This window comes from Dermochelys coriacea, chromosome 18 (assembly GCF_009764565.3).
Source record: "Dermochelys coriacea isolate rDerCor1 chromosome 18, rDerCor1.pri.v4, whole genome shotgun sequence".
Lineage (NCBI taxonomy): Eukaryota > Metazoa > Chordata > Testudines > Dermochelyidae > Dermochelys > Dermochelys coriacea.
In genome coordinates, this window is record NC_050085.1 from 17551236 (window position 1) to 17569489 (window position 18254).

General features: G+C 39.0%; 1 protein-coding gene and 1 long non-coding RNA gene across 11 annotated transcripts in view; one reads left to right on the forward strand and one right to left on the reverse strand.

The window, feature by feature from the left end:
* Positions 1-6459, forward strand: part of LOC122457055 — a 137793-nt gene extending 131334 nt beyond the window's left edge. For both annotated transcript variants that reach the window (XR_006276334.1, XR_006276335.1), the window contains exon 3: positions 5240-6459. This is a non-coding gene — a long non-coding RNA (uncharacterized LOC122457055). The remainder of the gene's footprint in view (positions 1-5239) is intronic.
* The window catches only part of CFAP74 (cilia and flagella associated protein 74), a 121180-nt gene that overhangs the window by 92294 nt on the left and 10632 nt on the right, over positions 1-18254 (reverse strand). For 7 of the 9 annotated variants that reach the window (XR_006276333.1, XM_043499915.1, XM_043499917.1 and 4 more), the window contains exons 4-6: positions 17166-17318; positions 9507-9605; positions 3315-3419 (exon numbers count right to left, since the gene is read on the reverse strand). Coding sequence is in view for 8 of the 9 variants with exons in the window: in XM_043499915.1 (XP_043355850.1) it covers positions 3315-3419; positions 9507-9605; positions 17166-17318 (357 nt within the window). In the remaining variant the exon portion in view is untranslated. Of the gene's footprint in view, positions 1-3314; positions 3420-9506; positions 9606-17165; positions 17319-18254 lie in introns of those variants that run through there. The other 2 variants (XM_043499916.1, XM_043499913.1) reach the window with 2 other exon arrangements.

Here is an 18254-nt window from a genome sequence, read left to right on the forward strand (position 1 = left end):
AAGTCTGGGACTGGGAATTTGCTGGTGTTACTCTGCAGTGTAATTCAAGGGTGGCTGATCATAGCACTCAAATAGGATAGCTGGAAGTAATTTACATGCTAAAGACTGTGTGAGTGCAGACCAGAAGTGCTTGCTCCAACAGTGAAGCAGTGTAGAAGGCACCCCAGGTTGGAAAATTGAGGGGACACAGCTGTTCAACAGTCCGGATTGTGCCCTGGGAAATGTCATTATAATGTATTCAGTAAGAATATATTAAAGGATAGAAGTTAGAATCTTCCTATTAAGGATCACAGGGAGAAATGTCTAATTTACTCCACCTTTCTTCCTACTTCAGAATAAGACAAGGACCTATATGTCCCTAGCTGGTGTAAATCACCATAGTTCTACTGTAATCAACAGAGCTATATTGATTTACAGCAGCTAGGGATCTAGCCCACAAATCATTTCCAAAGCAGGAAACTGCATGGGTATGTGTGAGGTCAAGCACTACTCTCAAAAGCCCTTGCTTTATGTGGAAACTCGCGTAAGTTACTCCAAAATATTATATACTAATTTATATAAAATCAACATTTGGAGACATTAATGTTTGGCAAGCGGCATCATACTCATTCTGTGGATAGTACATGGTGGATGCTAGGGAAATAGGGGAGAAATAGAAACCCAAGTTAACCTATGAATGACGCTGTTAGGAGATTTTTGGAAAAGTCCCCTGTGTTTTTCTCACATCTGAAAAAGAAAGAGAAGGATTGCTGAAGAGCAAGTCAAAAGAGTGAGCATGCAGGTGCTTGAAATGGTGGAGCAATAGCACAGGCAGCACTTTCTTTTGTAAACAAGAATCAGTTCTGACCTCTGAAAGAGATTCTTTAGACATCTTGCGAGTCAGAGCAAGTTAGAGAAGTTGCAGTCATGAAATACCTAACTTACAGAAAGACACTCTGTGGTCCTTCTATATTAAGCATTTGTTTTTTCCAAAAGACAGCAGAGACTATAACTCATATAAGTTAACCTTCCGTGTCCAGGTGTCTTTCAAAATTTTTGCTCACTATGCTGAATGTGACAGATATTCACTCAGTTTCCCACATGGCCCCAACATCAGCGTAAAGTTGAAGGAAAACATTTATGTAACAACCAAGGAATGACTCTACTCAAGTTTAAACTGTGGCATCTGCAGGATGGAGAGCTTGACAAAAATAGAATACGCTTCCTTCACATAAATATGCAGAGTGCTTGTTCTGCAAAAGTAACACTGCTAATGTGGTAGCAAAAATATCCAGGGTCTGGTTCCGAAGTCTTTGCTTTTCAGATGTTTCTTTCTGCTCAGACTCTAAGGTATGGCTTCGCTGCAGTGGAAGCTTGCCCTTGGTAGACAGACAGCATGCTAAAAACAGAAGTGTGGATGCTGCAGCACACGCTAGCCATGTGTGTACAAGCCTATCTGATCCCCTTGGTCCATATTCAGGTAGCTAGCACATGATGCCACCCATGCTGCAACATCCACACTGCTATTTTTAGTGCACTAGCTCAAGCAAAGCTATCATGTGGCTGTCCACCTGGACTGAGAGAAATAATCCCAATTGTAGTGCAAACCTGCCCCAGGGGGTCAAGTTGCTTCTTCTCAAGGTCACCAACAGAAGCGTAGTCTCTCGTCAAATCTCCGGCCATTTGCACCAGTGTTTTATAAGGCATCTTTCATTTTGAAAGACACAAAGAATTTACTTTCCTTCAACTTATCCATAATGGTGACAACTGTCACATTGTCCCTTCAAGATTAACCTTGCAATGCCTTTTGAAAATTCACACTACCTTAGATAAGGCCCACTGGTACACTAGAAAACAGCAGCTCTTTGCAAACTGATGATGAGATGCAGTTACCTGCCCTATCCTGGTGCAATACTTCGTGTACCTTTATAATGGAAGTAGAGTGATGATACTTTCCTGAACTTAATTGTATACTTGACTAGAGATGCTATGAAAGTGAAGCACTTTTTAAAAATTTATTTTCTCAGTAAAAATTCCTTTAACAATAAGTTGCTATGGGAAACGCACACACAAGTTGGTAAAAAGAAAAGGAGTATTTGTGGTACCTTAGAGACTAACAAATTTATTTGAGCATAAGCTTTCGTGAGCTACATCGGAATGCATCCCATGAAGTGAGCTGTAGCTCACGAAAGCTTATGCTCAAATAAATTTGGTAGTCTCTAAGATACCACAAGTACTCCTTTTCTTTTTGCGAATACAGACTAACACGGCTGCTACTCTGAAACAAGTTGGTAAGAGACACTAAGTAAAAGATACAAGTTCACTGTATTTCAGAGCTTAGGATGCAATAGTCTCACTAAACAGCCCTAATATCGGTAGTCAAATCCCAATCCCACAGAAGTGAATGGAAGCACTGCTGTTGATTTTATTGACTCTTTGATGTTGGGTTAGCCCAAAATTAAAATCTACTTTGAAACTGTTTTTAACATGACAAATAAAGGTTTCAGAATGTCTACCTGAGATTTTATTAAATCCACTACACCTTTGCCACAGACATAATTAAAATATGAGCTCCAAAACATTAAAATTTGAAAAAGCAATAAATGCTATTTTGTGGGATCTACAGAGAGAATATTTTTCTTTCCACTATCACTGCAACGAACCAAATCCTAGGTCAAATTCTCTGTTTATCTACATGGGCACAACTCCAGTGACTTGTTATGTAAAAGGAATATTGCTGGTGTAGTAGAATAGTACGAAAGGTCAGTTTCTGAAGTCTTTGATTTTCAGATGTGTGTCTTTCTGCTCAAGCTGCAAGGGTCAAACTGCTTCAGCTCAAGGTCACCAACAGAGGAGTTACACCTATTTACACCAGCAGAGAATTTGGTCTGCAATTGCTACAGCTGTGCTCACATTTCTGATGACGCTGTTTAAGCCTGATAAAGGCACCTGTTCTATACAGTGAAGGAGTAGTAGTTGCTAAAATAACGGTCTGCATTTCAGCTCCTTTCAGAACACACACACACACACACACACACACACACACAAAAATGTTCACCACAAAAACTACATAATGAATACAGAGAGATGTTATTTTCAGGCTTCTAAGACAGTATTGCAAATGGTGTAGGACGGGAAGAAAATGACGACTATGTCCTTTAAGCTTTTTCACAAGCTTTGCTGCCTCTAAGTTTTCAATAGCTTTAAATATCAGCTGTTACATATTTGCATGCTTTATGTTCGCTCCCTTTCAAACTGTGAATCAATCAATAAGTTGGTTTAGGACTTTAGGCTGAAGATCAGTCCCTTCAGTTCTTTCTCACTTTTTAACTTACACATTTTCTTTCAGCATCAAAGCAATTTTTGACTCAAGGTCCTTTTCGTTCCCCAGTTCAGCACACAGTCGTCTGTGCATTGCCTGTAGGCGGAATACAGCAGCACTGTTACATTTAAAAAGAAAAAAATGAAATAATGTATGTTAAAACCTTGCAAAGTAAAAAATTCCAGAAATAATTAAGGTGCCATAAGGCTGAGACATTTGTTTTAGAATTCCACTAATTTATATTGATGTAATGTGTTTCAATAATGGCTCCTAAAGCGTCCATTCTCTTCTGAAAGGCACAATCTTATTAAACTACTATCTACTGGTTAATTGAAAATTAAGATGAGAGCATTTTACCATCACTCGGCCATATTTTAAAGTGATCTGTAATTTCTAATGCTGATAAATATCACTTATGTAGTTAATTTTAGGAAAACAAATAGGACAAAGATTGTTGTCTGCTTTTAAAATGATAATACAACCTTACTTGTACCACCCCAAGATTTTGGCATACAGAGTAGATAAATTCTGCTCCTTGTTGCATCAGTGCAAATGCAGTTATTTCAGCTGAGTTGCAGTGATGTAACAGAGGAGAACTGAGACTGGTAACTTTCCAGGATGGAAAAAAAGGCCAAACTTTCTGCTGGAGTTTCCCATGACTTCAATGGAGTTACACCAGCAGAGAATCTGTCCCTGAGTCTCCAATCTATCAAGCTTTCCACAGGAAAAAGAAGTGTTTAATTCACTGACCCAAATAACAACCATTAATATAAATTTCGCTCGTTTCCATCTTTCTCCCTTCAGTGCTTGCAATCAGGTCTTTTGCCATTCCAACAGTTGCAGTTAGTTGAATGCATTGTCTTACTGCTGGTAATAAACAGAATAAATGAGTATTTTCTGCTGACAATCTGTCTCTTGCTAATCCTGGAAAAGTCAATTGTGGGACAGGTTCATGGTATATCATCTGTTGAAGAAATGTCATGATATATAAATGGATTCTGAAATCTCTGTCCCATTCTACATATTGAACATTCCTCAATGAACAATGATCCAGCTTCTTACTCTGTACACCCCAAAATGGGCTTTACTACTTTACTGAGCTAAGTATCAAAACTAGCTTGACTACCTTTGTCGAAGTCAAAAATCAACTGATTCTTAATTTTTTTAGAAAGCATAAAAAATGACTGATACTATTTAAAGATAGCTTCGTCCTGTGTTTAACATGCTTGTTTTAACAGCAATTACTTACACTGATTAAAATTGTATCAACAAAATATAATGTAAAACTCATACTTTCAAACCTGAACCATACACAAATGTGTATTTTCAGCTGGTCTGAAACCTGGTCCATTTGAATGTAATTTATAATGAATGATTCATATATGCCACTACTCCTCCTTACTTCTCCAAGGATGAAATGCACTCCTGTGCAGAAGGCCAGTGCATCACTTAAGTCCCATGTAAGCCCTAAAGATAGGGTTTACATGGGATTTAATTTGTACATATACCTGTGCTGGATAAGTATCTATCCCAGGTTTGAAAAATAAGCAAACTGAATGCAAGAATCTTATGGCACTAGAACCTGGGACTACAGTAGAACCTCAGAGTTATGAACACCTCAGGAATGGAGGTTGTTCGTAACTCTGAAATGTTTATTACTCTAAACAAAAAGTTATGGTTGTTCCTTCAAAAGTTTACAACTGAACATTGACTTAAATACAGCTTTGAAACTTTACTATGCAGAAGAAAAATGCTGCTTTCCCTTAATTTTTTTAGTAGTTTACATTTAACACAGTACTGTACTGTATTTGCTCTGTCTGTGTGTGTGTGTTGCTGCCTGATTGTGTACTTCTGGTTCCAAATGAGGTGTGTGGTTGACTGGTCAGTTCGTAACTCTGTTGTTTGTAACTCTGAGGTTCTACTGTACAGGGGTTTCAGGCTCCTGCCATTTCCATATCATCACTGGAAGCTGAGGCCGTATTTCTGCTGGGGGACCATGTAAAGCAAGACATTGCAGCACGTACTGCCCAGCTGGACCTGGGTGGTGGCCCCCTGCAGCCCACTGATTCGCCCATGCTGATATATAAGCCAGGAAGTAATCACAGAGAGCTGCCTGAGCAATGATGTAGACTGCTTGCTTGGGTCTGTTCCAGACCTTGACTTGTTGTGAACCCCAGACTCCAGCTTCTGATCCCAGTTTGCCCCTGCCACCTGCCTGTAACTCAGTGCCAGAATTCCTGGTATTGTGACCCAGCTCAACGCTGACTCTGGTGCTCATATCCTGACCACAACATGGTAACTGACCCATACACACAGGCCACCCACTACCCAGCCCTGACACAGAGGCCCAAAGTGGTGAAGTGACTAATTCTGCCATTGGTCACAGAAGCCCTACAACCTAAAAACAAAACCAGTGCATTATAAGATGCAGTACATGGCACAAACTCACTTGTAGCCATAACCTAAAGTACTGTATTATTTCAGGCTTATTGAATAGTAACTTGAACTTGACTAAATAGAAAACACATTTTTCATTTACATCTCCAGCATAATTTAACATTGTCATTAACTTATGTCTAAATATCACTGCATCGGTACCAATAATGCTAAGTTAATGATAATTCGTATTTTAACAACTGTTAAAATGTCATGTTATTTAAGTCTTGAAGCCAGGAATTTGGTATATCTTCCTACTCCATTAAGCAGCAAATATCTTTAATGGACCATTGTGATAGTTGCTATCCTAACTGCTACATAGCAGCATATCTGCAGATTAGACCTTTGCCTGGCATAAGTTATGTTGCTGCTCTTAGCATTTGTTTAATGATTATTTAAATTATAGGGCATCTAATACTGAGCATATTTCTTCTACAATAAATTACATGAAGATACAGTGTCTCAAAACTACTCCATAAAGACTTCCAGAGGAAGAACTATGGAAATTAACTCTAGAAGCCATATGGGATCAAACAGGACATTGTTATTGGAGAGCGTACATTTCAGTGCAAAAGACTGAAAAAGTCTTAATTCAGCTATTTCACCTGATTACATGGCAAACTCCACTCCCTGAAGTCTTCAGACAATCAAACTACATTTTTTTAAAATAATTTTCTTTTAAAAAATTCTTATGTTTACTTGTCCAAAGAATCTGAAATTCAATTACACTCAAACTATATATTATGGAATAGTCTCCATTACACAAGAATTCATTTTCCTTAAACATTTAGGCACTTGTCACCACTCAGTTTATTGTTTCTGATTATTAGCCATTCTGTTTTAGCAACTAAGTTACCTTTATTAGTTTGTTATTCATTGAGACATTTTATTAAGCTGAAGAATAGTACAAGGCACAGTGGCAGCTGCAAAGCTGGTTCATAATACACAGGATACCAGCACACAAACCACCCACTGCTTTCAATTTAAACAAATTGGAAAGGTCCAGTAAATGCACTCCCACTTCACAGCAGAGTAGCTCAGTAGCTGCTGTTGTATTATATTGCATTTGTGCATTTCACAAACACACGACACTGAGAAACAGAATATACAAGTACCAGTTTCTTGTCATAACAGGCATGAGCATAGCAAAACTAAAAATGACATAGCATACTTCTGATGTCAGTTGATCCATATTAACCAGATGATTAAATGAATGGTGGGTGGAAGGAATGATAAATGTAAACCAGACTAACTATATATGTTAAGATGACTTTATTTGTACTATAGCACATACATTTCTTAAATCTACATTTTATTTATCCCAGGCTGAAAATCCCTTTCATACATTCCAGCCTCTGTGTAAGGCTAAAAAATGAGAAAGTCCTCTCACATGTAAAATGACGAACGTGATCAACGGACTTTCCTGGGAGTTGGAAGAGTCAACCAAAGTTAAAGGTATACAAATGTCATTAAATTATCGGTCAGATTATCATATTTTCGTTGTGGACCTTGCGTCAATGGCACTCGGTTTTTGCCCAGCTGAGTGCTACAATGACAAACTTGCGTAAAATGAACAAATTGCATATACCTTCTTTTTAGAACTCATCTTTCAATATTAAGGTGCCTCCATATGGACTACAGGTCTCAGCATGCAATGCTCTCTCTTGATATGAGAAGTTACTCTGATTAAGACAGTGTATTGTATCCTGGGATTAGTAATTTACAAGTAATTTACACATCCAAACAAAAATTTAGTGCATTTGTGGACTATATTGTAAAACTCCACAGGCTGTATCTGTATAAGACAAATATATAAAAACTCATTGGTAAAGTATATATGATATTCTTCAGTGAGACTGTCAGGTACATTGGATACATCACTGATAAAATGATGACAACAATAGGTTGTAATGGGTTGATTCTCCAAGTGAGGCATGTTTGTATTCTCAGTAATGCCTGTGATTCTTATAAGAATCACAAGATATGTCCCCATAAATCTTTGGGAGACTATTATCTCTCATAAAATGACTAATCTGATGGCCATCATTTTTGTTTTGTTTTTTATCATAATTTGTGCATAGCTTTTAGGTACAGTATTTGTTCTTTAAACTATTTTAGATTAGCTTAGTGCACATATGTATTTTTAATGTGCATCAGTCAAAAATAAATGAAAATATGAGGGAACAGGCAGATTCTGGACTAATCACTGCCCTCAATAACCCATGTATAAATACAGAGTAACTACCTGGAAACCAATGAAGATCCTCCAGATTTATATCAATGTAAATGAAGACAGAATTTGGGCCACTTTGTTGAAGAGGAGACACAATGAGTCTGAGGATATTTCATGTTACAGGATACTCGCAGTATCTGTTGTTCCTCTTTGGTTTGTTGTAATTGTTAATGGCATTGTGAACAATCTAATTATTTCTGAAAGAACACTGTGAACTTTAATTAATCCCATGAGTGAAGGTATGGCACTTTAGTTGATGGGGTTATTATTTTTTAAAGATGAGCAGAAGATATGTTTGTCAACTAAAATAAAAAATGTTTGGGATAAGGGGCATGAGAATTACACAGAACTCAGAAGCAAATGTTTTGACCATATTTACCACTGGAACAATAAATCCTATATATAATATTAGGATATTACCATAATTCAATATGGTCCTGACTCACAACTCTGGGTCCAACACCCACAATACCACACACTTAAATTTTTGGAAAATTTTGGATTAGAATCTGGATCTGAATGTGTACTTGCAGGACACAGTGCTAGATTCAAAATTTAACTTATCTCACACTTCACCTTTTTACAGTTTCCGAGAGTGTTTAATGTTTGTAAATTACTTTGAGCTCCTCAGATAGCAGGTGCTACAGAGAAAGAAAATTTCCATGAGATCAACAGGGAATGGATCACTTGATTACCTGTTCTGTTCATTCCCTCTGGGATACCTGGCATTGGCCACTAGATACAGGATACTGGGCTAGATGGACCTTTGGTCTGACCCAGTATGGCCGTTCTTATGAGATCTCACAAGACCAGATTTCAGATAACTAAAGAATTATCACTCCCATTTTATAGATGCGTAAATGGAGGCAGAGTGACCCGCCTGAGGTCACACAAGTCAGTGACAAAACAAAGTAAAAAATTCATGAGTTCTGACACCTAGTTCCCTGCTCTAGCTACTACAAAATACTGTATTTGGTCATTCCACTTTGTCAGTGTTGTCCAAATGCAAAGGACTAGCTAATAAATATCTGCTGTCATGAGACATTCCTTTAACCCCCGATCCTCACTTCTTGCTCCACAGCAATTGCCTAGTAGCATCTTACCTCTGAACAGGAAACTGCACAGATGAGCCTTTCCCAAGCTACGGCACTACTGCTCTGGAAGGTATTGTTGATGTGAATAATAAGCTGCCTGGTGAGTAATTGCATCACTTAGTCTTCACCAACTTGTGACCTAACCTATCTGATTGGTTCTCCAAGCACAGTATGACAGTGCAATGCTCCTTGCTAGATGGCATGGCCCACTGAGATAACCAGCTTGTTTTTTTATCCTAATAATGGCAATGACTTTTAAACATTGACCTATTAGGTGTCATTTGATAGATTCAAGAACATGTTTAATAATGTTATCAAACATTTTCAGCAACAACAAGAAGAGGGAAAAGGTCACAACAATTATCTCATTACCTTCCCCTCCCCATGTGTAAACACCGAGCATGTCAATAATCTGTGACAACCAGAAATACGCTCTACCTACATATTTCCAGCCTCTTTCTTTTCTTCTATTTTGGTCTCTGTGCACTCTCGTTCTTTTGTTAGCATTTCGATCCGCAGCTGGCAGGCACTGAGCTCCTCTCTGAAACAAACAAAACATCCTTATTTATATTTGGTACATTTCCCACTCCTTCTCTTGAAGCATTTCTGCTCCTTAGGATCATAGCTGGATCCTATCAAGAGTTTCTTCAGAGGTACTTGTTAACTTTAAAGTATTTGTATCAGGAATTTAGAAAAAAATATAACCTTAAAAAACCTTAACTCTTAAAAAATAAAGAGTATTTTTAAAATTTAGCCTCCTCCAGCATATTTGTAATTTGGTTTTTATGCTTTTTGGCCTTCATGCAATGAAACATTTAACTTAACTTTTAGTACACAAGTAGTCCCACTGACTTCAGTGAAACTACCTATGTAATTAAAGGTAAGTGATGTTATGCTCCAGATATGGGGCCTGATCCAGAGTCCACTGAGATCAATGAAATTCTTTCCATTGATTTCTACGGGCTTTGGCACAGACTCATAAATTGGTATATTGACAGCACAAGACCTGAAGTCTTTTATTTATTCAAGTATAGCACAAGAAGAAAGAGTGCAGGTTTCCGTATGACACCGTGGCAATCCGCCTTAAATTCTGGAGGGACCTTCTTGGGCATTAAGTAGGAAATTCAGTGTGCTGGCCAGTTTAGTCTTTGTTCCCATTGTGCTAAGACTGCCAATAAAGGGGGTCTAATCTGCTGCAGTTATGATAGTGATTTTAGTTGATGAGTAGACAGAAAGAAGCCCACTAGGAACTAGAGACACCAGTTTAGGCTACCAAATAGTCATCAGAAGGTTGACTTTTGGTCATTTTTTAACCAGTGACCCGAAGTTAAAAGACAGGTTTCAGAGTAGCAGCCGTGTTAGTCTGTATTCGCAAAAAGAAAAGGAGTACCCGTGGCACCTTAGAGACTAACAAATTTATTAGAGCATAAGCTTTCGTGAGCTACACCTCACTTCATCGGAAAGCTTATGCTCTAATAAATTTGTTAGTCTCTAAGGTGCCACGGGTACTCCTTTTCTTTTTTCCAAAGTTAAAAGACTCCATATGCCTTTATAAATCTAAGCTACCCAGTCACCCAAATATTTGTAACTGTTAATAGAATTATGTTTGATAATGAAGTACAAGGATTGTTATCCTAGCTCTGCAAAATAATAGCAATTGACAAGGGAAATCTTTCACAGCATGTCACCGTAAAGTAGGTCATATGCAGTTGAGCTTCAAGTACAGTTGTAAATGGCACTTCCTGTTTAAAAATTGCATGGATATTTACCAATAAAAGCCCCTTTTCAAGGAAGATGCAGTGATAATTATTAGTTTTTGTTTATGATGAAAAAATGTTGCAAACAGCTGTTGGTCTCTTTACTCCCAACCATCAACTTCCTGCCATTCCAAGATGATTGCACAATTGGGAAGGACACGAGTTGTCATCTTGAGTGCACACATTGGGAGGATAATGACTAAATGGCAGGAAATGTCTAGAAATATTGAGCTTTGCAGATTTATATTTATTTTCCAAAAAAGTTCCCTGAAATATAACAGAAAATAAAAGCAGAAAACCGTAATACTAAGTTACAACATCTCACTATTCAAGAGCACCGTTTATAAATTCACAGAAACAGTTCTTTTAAAACTTTCTCCTCTCAGTTACATAGCAATAGTGCATCAATGATAGTCAGAACTGAAATTTTCTCGTTACCTTTTTATTATAATTTATGTTCATTTCATCACAATGTTACAGAATCTGAAAATAATAACTTCTTTTTTCCTAATGATTTGGAATAGTCACTTGAAATACGATAATTATTGAGTCAAATCCCCAGGTGGGATTGTTCCTCACTCCTGATCCATGGGTGAATTGGACCCTCCATACATGGCTCTCCCTGTCCCATGTGAAAGGAAATATCAACCGCTGCCAAAGTTTCATCTCCCTCTCTTCTGAAACCCCTTGGAGTGCACTCCATGGGTACAGGGTCTGCTATGAGAAAGGAGGAGACTGGGCAGTTGTGGATGAGCACACCTTTCCCGCTGTGTGCTGCTGAGATTTCCAGAAAAGGATAATACAGTCTTTTCCACTGGCTTGTATTTTATTCCTGCCACTCACCACAGTTCCATTTTTTGAATTCTGCAGATCTTCTGCACAGTATCTTTTTTAGTTGTAATTAGTTCTGGCATCGTACTATGTCAGAGGCTTTGGTTTTCTGCTTGTCACTCAGGCCTGTAACTTGGATGTCATTTTTGAATCAGACCTCTGTCTAGGTCCTCACATCCAGATTATGTCTAAATGCTGCAGATTCTTTATACATAAAATCACTAAGATACAGTCTTTCCTATCCATCCACACATCTAAAAATCTTGGCCAAGCTCTCATCATTGTGCATCTTGATTACTGCAAAATCCTCCTCTCTGGACTTGACAAATGCAAAGTTGCCCCAGTCAGATCTATTCAGAATGCTGCCGCAAAAATCATCTTCTAGACCAAGGGTTCTCAACCTTTTTCTTTCTAAACCCCGCTTCCCCCCCGCCCCCAACGTGCTATAAAAATTCCATGGCCCACCTGTGCCACAACAGCTGTTTTTCAGTAGCTTAATAGCCAGGGCCAGCATTAGGGGGTAGCAAGTAGAGCAATTGCCCACATCACAGGGGGCCCTGTGAAGTTAAGTTGCTTGGGCTTTGGTTTCAGCCCCGGGCAGCAGGGCTTGGAGTTCGGCTTTCTGCCCTGGGCTCCAGTGAGCCTAATGCTGGCCCTGCTCTCTGATTTATTTTGGCAGACCCCCTGAAATCTGTTCACGGACTCCTAGGGAACCCAGGACCCTAGCTGAGAACCGCTGTTCTAGATTGTTGCTTTGACCATGTCACGCCGCTCTTTGCCTCCTTCTACCATCTTCCCCTTCTGTGTTGCATCAAACATAAGCTGCCTGTATTCACTTCAAGGCTCTTCATGGCCTATCCCCACCACACCTATTATCTCTGATTCACTATTGAGATGTTGATCCTCTGCTACGATCGGTTAATGATGCCAGCCTCCAATGCCCCTTGTTAAATTTTCAAACAAGCACATTTGTATTGTTTCTCATGCTGCCTCTCATGTTTCGGGTGTGCTCCCCATACACATCCACAAAAATAATGCATTATCCTCCTTAAAATTCTCTTTTGCCATGATTCCTACAAAAGTTTGGCAACGATTAGGCTTCTGATGTGCTAAGACCACTGCTTATAATGCTGACCAATACCATCTCATTCCTTGTACTCCCTCATCTACCTGAATTCATCTGTTGTCTCTTGTTTTATACGTAAATTGTAAGTTCTTTGGGTCAGGGACTGTCTCTTTTGTTCTGTTTATACAGCACCTGGCACAATAGAGTCCTTATCCATGACTAGGGCTCCTAATTGCTACAGTAATACTCATAATAATAATTAATAAATATTGCTTGAGCATTTGAAAGTTCTGCTAAAATTGCCAGCATGCTGCATTGTTCAACTCCAGGGAAACATATGGCCAGTAGTCCAGAAACAAAGGGCGAGATCCATGAAGTGACTTAGATGTCCAAAACCCAGTTTTAGGTGCCAAGTCCCAACTGTATGCAATCTGCAAAACCCTTGTTTGACTGCCACCCAAACCTTTAGGTGCCTAAACTCTCTCAGCACCTAAATTTTTGCAGTAAAAGTCCCCTAGGTGCCTAAATTTCTGCTTCTGAGCATGAGCACTGCTGCCTCATTCTAGGTGTCCAGTCACCTATCTCATGCCTGAGCCCCAGTGTGATCAACAAACCAGGGGAAGAGAGGAGCTCCTACACCTATCTTGCTTGCAGGACCCAGTCCATTAGTGTGCTCAGAGGCTGCCTAACTCCACACAAAACACTAGGAAGTAGAGGCAGCCTACCTTATAACCCAGCCCAGTGCTTAGGGTACTGATGTGGGAGACTCCTGTTCAATTTCCCCTGTCTGCCTAAGGAGGAGGAGTTGAACAGGGGTTCACCACCTCTCAGGTAAGTCCCTAACCACAGGACTGTGGGATACTCTGATATGGGTTGCTCTCAGTCTCTCTTGTTGAAGCCATTCCACTTTAATAAAATATTAAAATGGGCCAGAGAAAGAGACTGAGAATCACTTATAGTGTCTGAGCATTGCAACACCTATGTACCTTTGCAGATCCAGGCCAGAGAGTCAAGTTTTCTTTTGCAAGGTCTTTCAACTCTAAAGTTGCATTGTACTGGCATTACACTCAGAGCCAGTCTTAGGGAAAATGGCGCTCTCGTAAGGATAAGGCCTTTTCCTGTAGCCAAATTGTAATGCCTAAGGCCTTTGTCTACAGCCATATTAGAAGAGCAGCAGCCATTAACCAAAAAGTAGAAAGTCACATCCTCACATTTCATCTAAATTAGATTAAAACAATGTAATATCGGGCTTTTAAGAAGGCAATCCTGTCCTAACAGTACCCATCACCACCAGATAAAGAAACAAATCTTAAGACGGTTAAAGAAAACTTTGTTTGATGGCATTATGTTTGGCAAGAAATCACTTATCAACAAGTTGTAGTTGTGAAATCCCTACTTCTTTATTGTTTTGCCTTTATGGTCCCCACTTCTCTATTGATTATCTGTATGGTCTATGTCTGGTTCTTTGATTGTTTCTGTCAGTTAAATAATTAATTTTTCTAGGGGTAAATCAATTAAGCTGGTGGGGTGTGATTGGTTAAAGAATTATTTTACAATATGTTAGGATTAGTTAGAAAATTGTTTAGTAATAATTTAGTAAAATGATTGGTTAAGGTACAGCTAAGCAAGACTCAAGTTTCACTATATAAACTGGGGTTCAAAAGGAAGTTCTTTGGAACCAACTCCAGGACAGCCCCAAGACCAGAGCTGCCAGACTTCAACACCCTGCCAACCACACTATATAGAGCAGAAGCTGGAGTCCCCCAGATGACCTGATCTTGACTGGCCATCAAGAAAAGTTCATCTGCCTTATTGGGAGGGGTGAGCATTGTATGCTTAACATGTGCATTCTTTTTTGGTAATCATTGTTAAATAGGAGGTTAAGGATATTACTGTGTAAGGCTCTTTCACTGGTAAAAGAGCCCACAAACCCACAGAGTGTAACCCTGAGCCCATGGAAGGGTAAGGGTGGGCGCTTAAATTAAGAGAGTTACGCCTTGAGCCCATGAAAGGGTAAAGGTGGGTGCACGAGAGCATAAGGTTACACCCTGAGCCCTAAGAACGGGGTAAGGGTGGGTGCCTAAATTAAGAGGGAGCCCCACCTTGAGCCCTAGAAACTGGGTAAAGGTGGGTGCCCGTATAGCATGCAAGTAATAGAGACTTTTGTGCAGGTAACACCCTGGGCGAACTTGTATTTTGGCACTCCTGGCCCCCGCTGCCTCTCTTGATCCTCCATCCATCCCTCCCATCACCCCAGGCCTCCAGTTCTTCCCTTAGCTCCCCACCCATACCCCCTGGCTCTCGCTGCTTGCCCACGCTCCCCATCCCCCATTATCCTCAGGCCTCGCTGCCTCCCCCTGCCCCATTGCTCCAAGCTCCCTTCTACGGCCTTACACCCCAGGCCTGTCCCACTTCCTGACCATGGCATCTCCCTGACCACGGCGCCCTGGGTGCTTGCCCACATCACCCACCTGTAAGGTCGGCCCTGTTTGCACTGCCAAAAAGCATGCCACCTGCTTTATTTTGCAATTTCTTAGTTTTTAAGAGTAACTCAGTTTTCATTCATTTAAAAAAATTAACGTGATATTTAAACTATGTAGTCCTGAGGGACAGAATGGAGGAATTAACAATCAGAATAGACAACAGAATAGCTGAAATAATGGTTCCTTCTTTGAGTTTTCATAATCTCTGCTGATCATTTATCGGTCCCTAGGCATGAATTCCCAGTGCCAAACACTCCTAACTCACTATATAACTTGCAGATGACATTTTTCTTGGCAGCTCTAATATAGCTTTTGTGATTAACTTGCCTTTTTTTCTCATTCCTTTTGTTGCATTACACATTGTGCATACACAGTATGAGCTGGCCACATTTGACTGTACATGATTGCTAATAAAATATAAAGCAATAGGAAAATATTTTCAATATGAAAAAGCAATTTCTCAAACAATTAAGTCTTGTTCCATTTCAGAAAAGGGGATTTTTAGTGCTTCTTATAAATTAGGATTAATTCTGTTTAAAAATCCCTAAGTGATCGTAAACTCAGGGAGCTTGTTTAAAAGAATCATGGCAGCTTAGTCACAAAGATAATAGCAACACATTAGTGGTTTTGAATATTAAATGAAATCCTGAAAATATGTAGTTAGTGAAATATGAGGGCAAAATGCAGTCCTCATTTTAGAGGTTTAGGTAGACCACCAAACTCTGAATTATCTACTTGATGTTCTCAACAGCCAGTTGGGTCAGTGGGGTTGCTTAGAAGTAACTTAGAGAAGCATCTGTTCCTAGTCACTTGTATTGAAATCCTCACTTTATTAATACTTATCACAGTTTGTTTGTATCCTGTTTAACTCATATGAGTCCAGCACTCTTTTTTTAGCCTTATCCATTTAAAGGGAGGAATTAATGTTGTTATTTAATATATAGGCCTCAAAGAGCATTGCCAATGTACATCTGTTTATGACATTAAACTTAAGGGACAATCTTCAGATGATGTAAATTGTCACAACTCCACTCACATCAGTGGTGCTATGACAGCTTATACTAGCTGAGGATCTTAGAGGAGGCTATTTTTTTCTGCAATTTCCTCAGCAATTCCAGTTGATTTTAATAGAGGTTTAAATCAAGGCAGGATTTGGCACAGATCGCAGCAATGGCTAGTATATTCAACTAATGTCCTGAGCATCACACAATGGATTTATAGCATGGGAGTTACTGAGTTTAAACTCATATTGCTGCCATTTCTTATTCCCCATATGTAAAATCAGCAAGTGTCTCTTTTGAACTATTTATATGATTTAGTAGGGAGGAATAAAACTTGAGAACAACAACTGAGTCTGTAACATGCATTTATCTTCACAAAAAGGGACACTGTTAGATTAACAGTCCTTTTAAAAAAAAAAGCAAACAAAAGCTGCCTCACCTATGCTACAAGTTATGAACTGAAAATGAATTTTTAATGTCCAATTTACTTGTCTCTCAGTTTGGACAATGAAAAGAAACTAGTAATATTCATCCTGGATTATATTCAAATTAACTTTCTGGTTCTCTCACACAAGCACAATGGTGCAATGTTTTGATTGCAAATTCTGCCGGAGAATGTATAAATCCAAATATAATTAGATTTTTTTCCAAGACAACCCTGGGGTAAGTGGGTACAACTGCATTTACATCAATAGAGTTACTGCTTTCAAGGTTTTACAGAACCCAAGAAAAACAGAACCTATATTTGCATCCTACAGTGCCCTTACAGCCTCCATCCTTGTTTGCAATATATCTGTTGCTGGGATAAATACAGCTTTCACCAAACAATAATACAAACTATGATAAACAATAGTTACATCAGGAATGATATCCTGGAATTTGATTTTTGTTTGGGAGGACAAAACAAAAACTATGGTGCATCTATGTTTGTGTGACAGCTGAACCCCATGGCTACACACTAACCTTGCTTTTGCAATGGTAAGAGCCTTTTCTTTGGCTATGTTGTCAAGCTGGTTGAGATTTCTGCGCAGGTTTAATATCCAAACTCTGTCTGCATACTTCATGGTCTTATTATTATTGTTATTACCATTGTTCATGTGGTGCTCCTGGCTTTCCCTTTAGATTGAAAAAAAAAAAGACTTCCACTGTGACAAATGATTAACCACTGTGACAACGTTGAGGCGTTTAATAGTTATTTGGGGTATATGAACACATACTTGCGCTTTTTTTCCTTCAGTTTTTAAAATTAAGTTTCCATCAGGAATATGAATGTACAGTGAGCATAAAAAACAAAACAAACAAAAAATGAACAAAATCAGCACTAAAATCCTTGTTATGCAGATGTAAACCAGAGCTGAACTTCAAATGTGGGTAGCCAATGTCAGGCGCACAAATCCATATTTAGGGAACTAAAGAAGTGACCTGATGTTCAAAGATACTGAGCATACGCAGCTCCAGTTGACTTCAGAGGGAGCTGTGTGTGTTCAGCACTTCTGAAAAATCAAGCCATTTATTTAGGCACTTTTAGGCCCCCAAATTTGAAAATTTTGTCCTGAGCTAGATTCTTGAACAGTAATTCAAAGCCAACAAGGGGACATTTCAGACTTCCTTAAAATGTATTAAAAGCAGTACATTAAGTGATTCATGTCCCACTGAATTAATAAACTATCACATGTTGTCATTCAGGTCTCATGAAATGTATAGAGAGAAGGGGTTGTGGTTCTTTTTCTTAATTATTTCAATGAACTTTGAGTTTCAGTGCCTATGATGCTGAGAACGTATAAGTCTGCCTATAGCTAAGCATATGTGATATGCAAGTTTCCACATGAAAACAGGCTAATGAACCTTATTCCCTGATCTTCATCACTCCTGCTATCCTCTTGCCAGGTCACTCCTGGGAAGAGATTAACAATCTTGTCAAACTGGGCCTAAAACTGCTTTGATCAAAGTGAAGCAGCACCTCCATTGGACCATGTTTAAACCACCAAACTCATTTTCACATGTGACCTGTGTTAGATTTTTTTAACTGTGGTCTACTGAGATTTTAGTAGT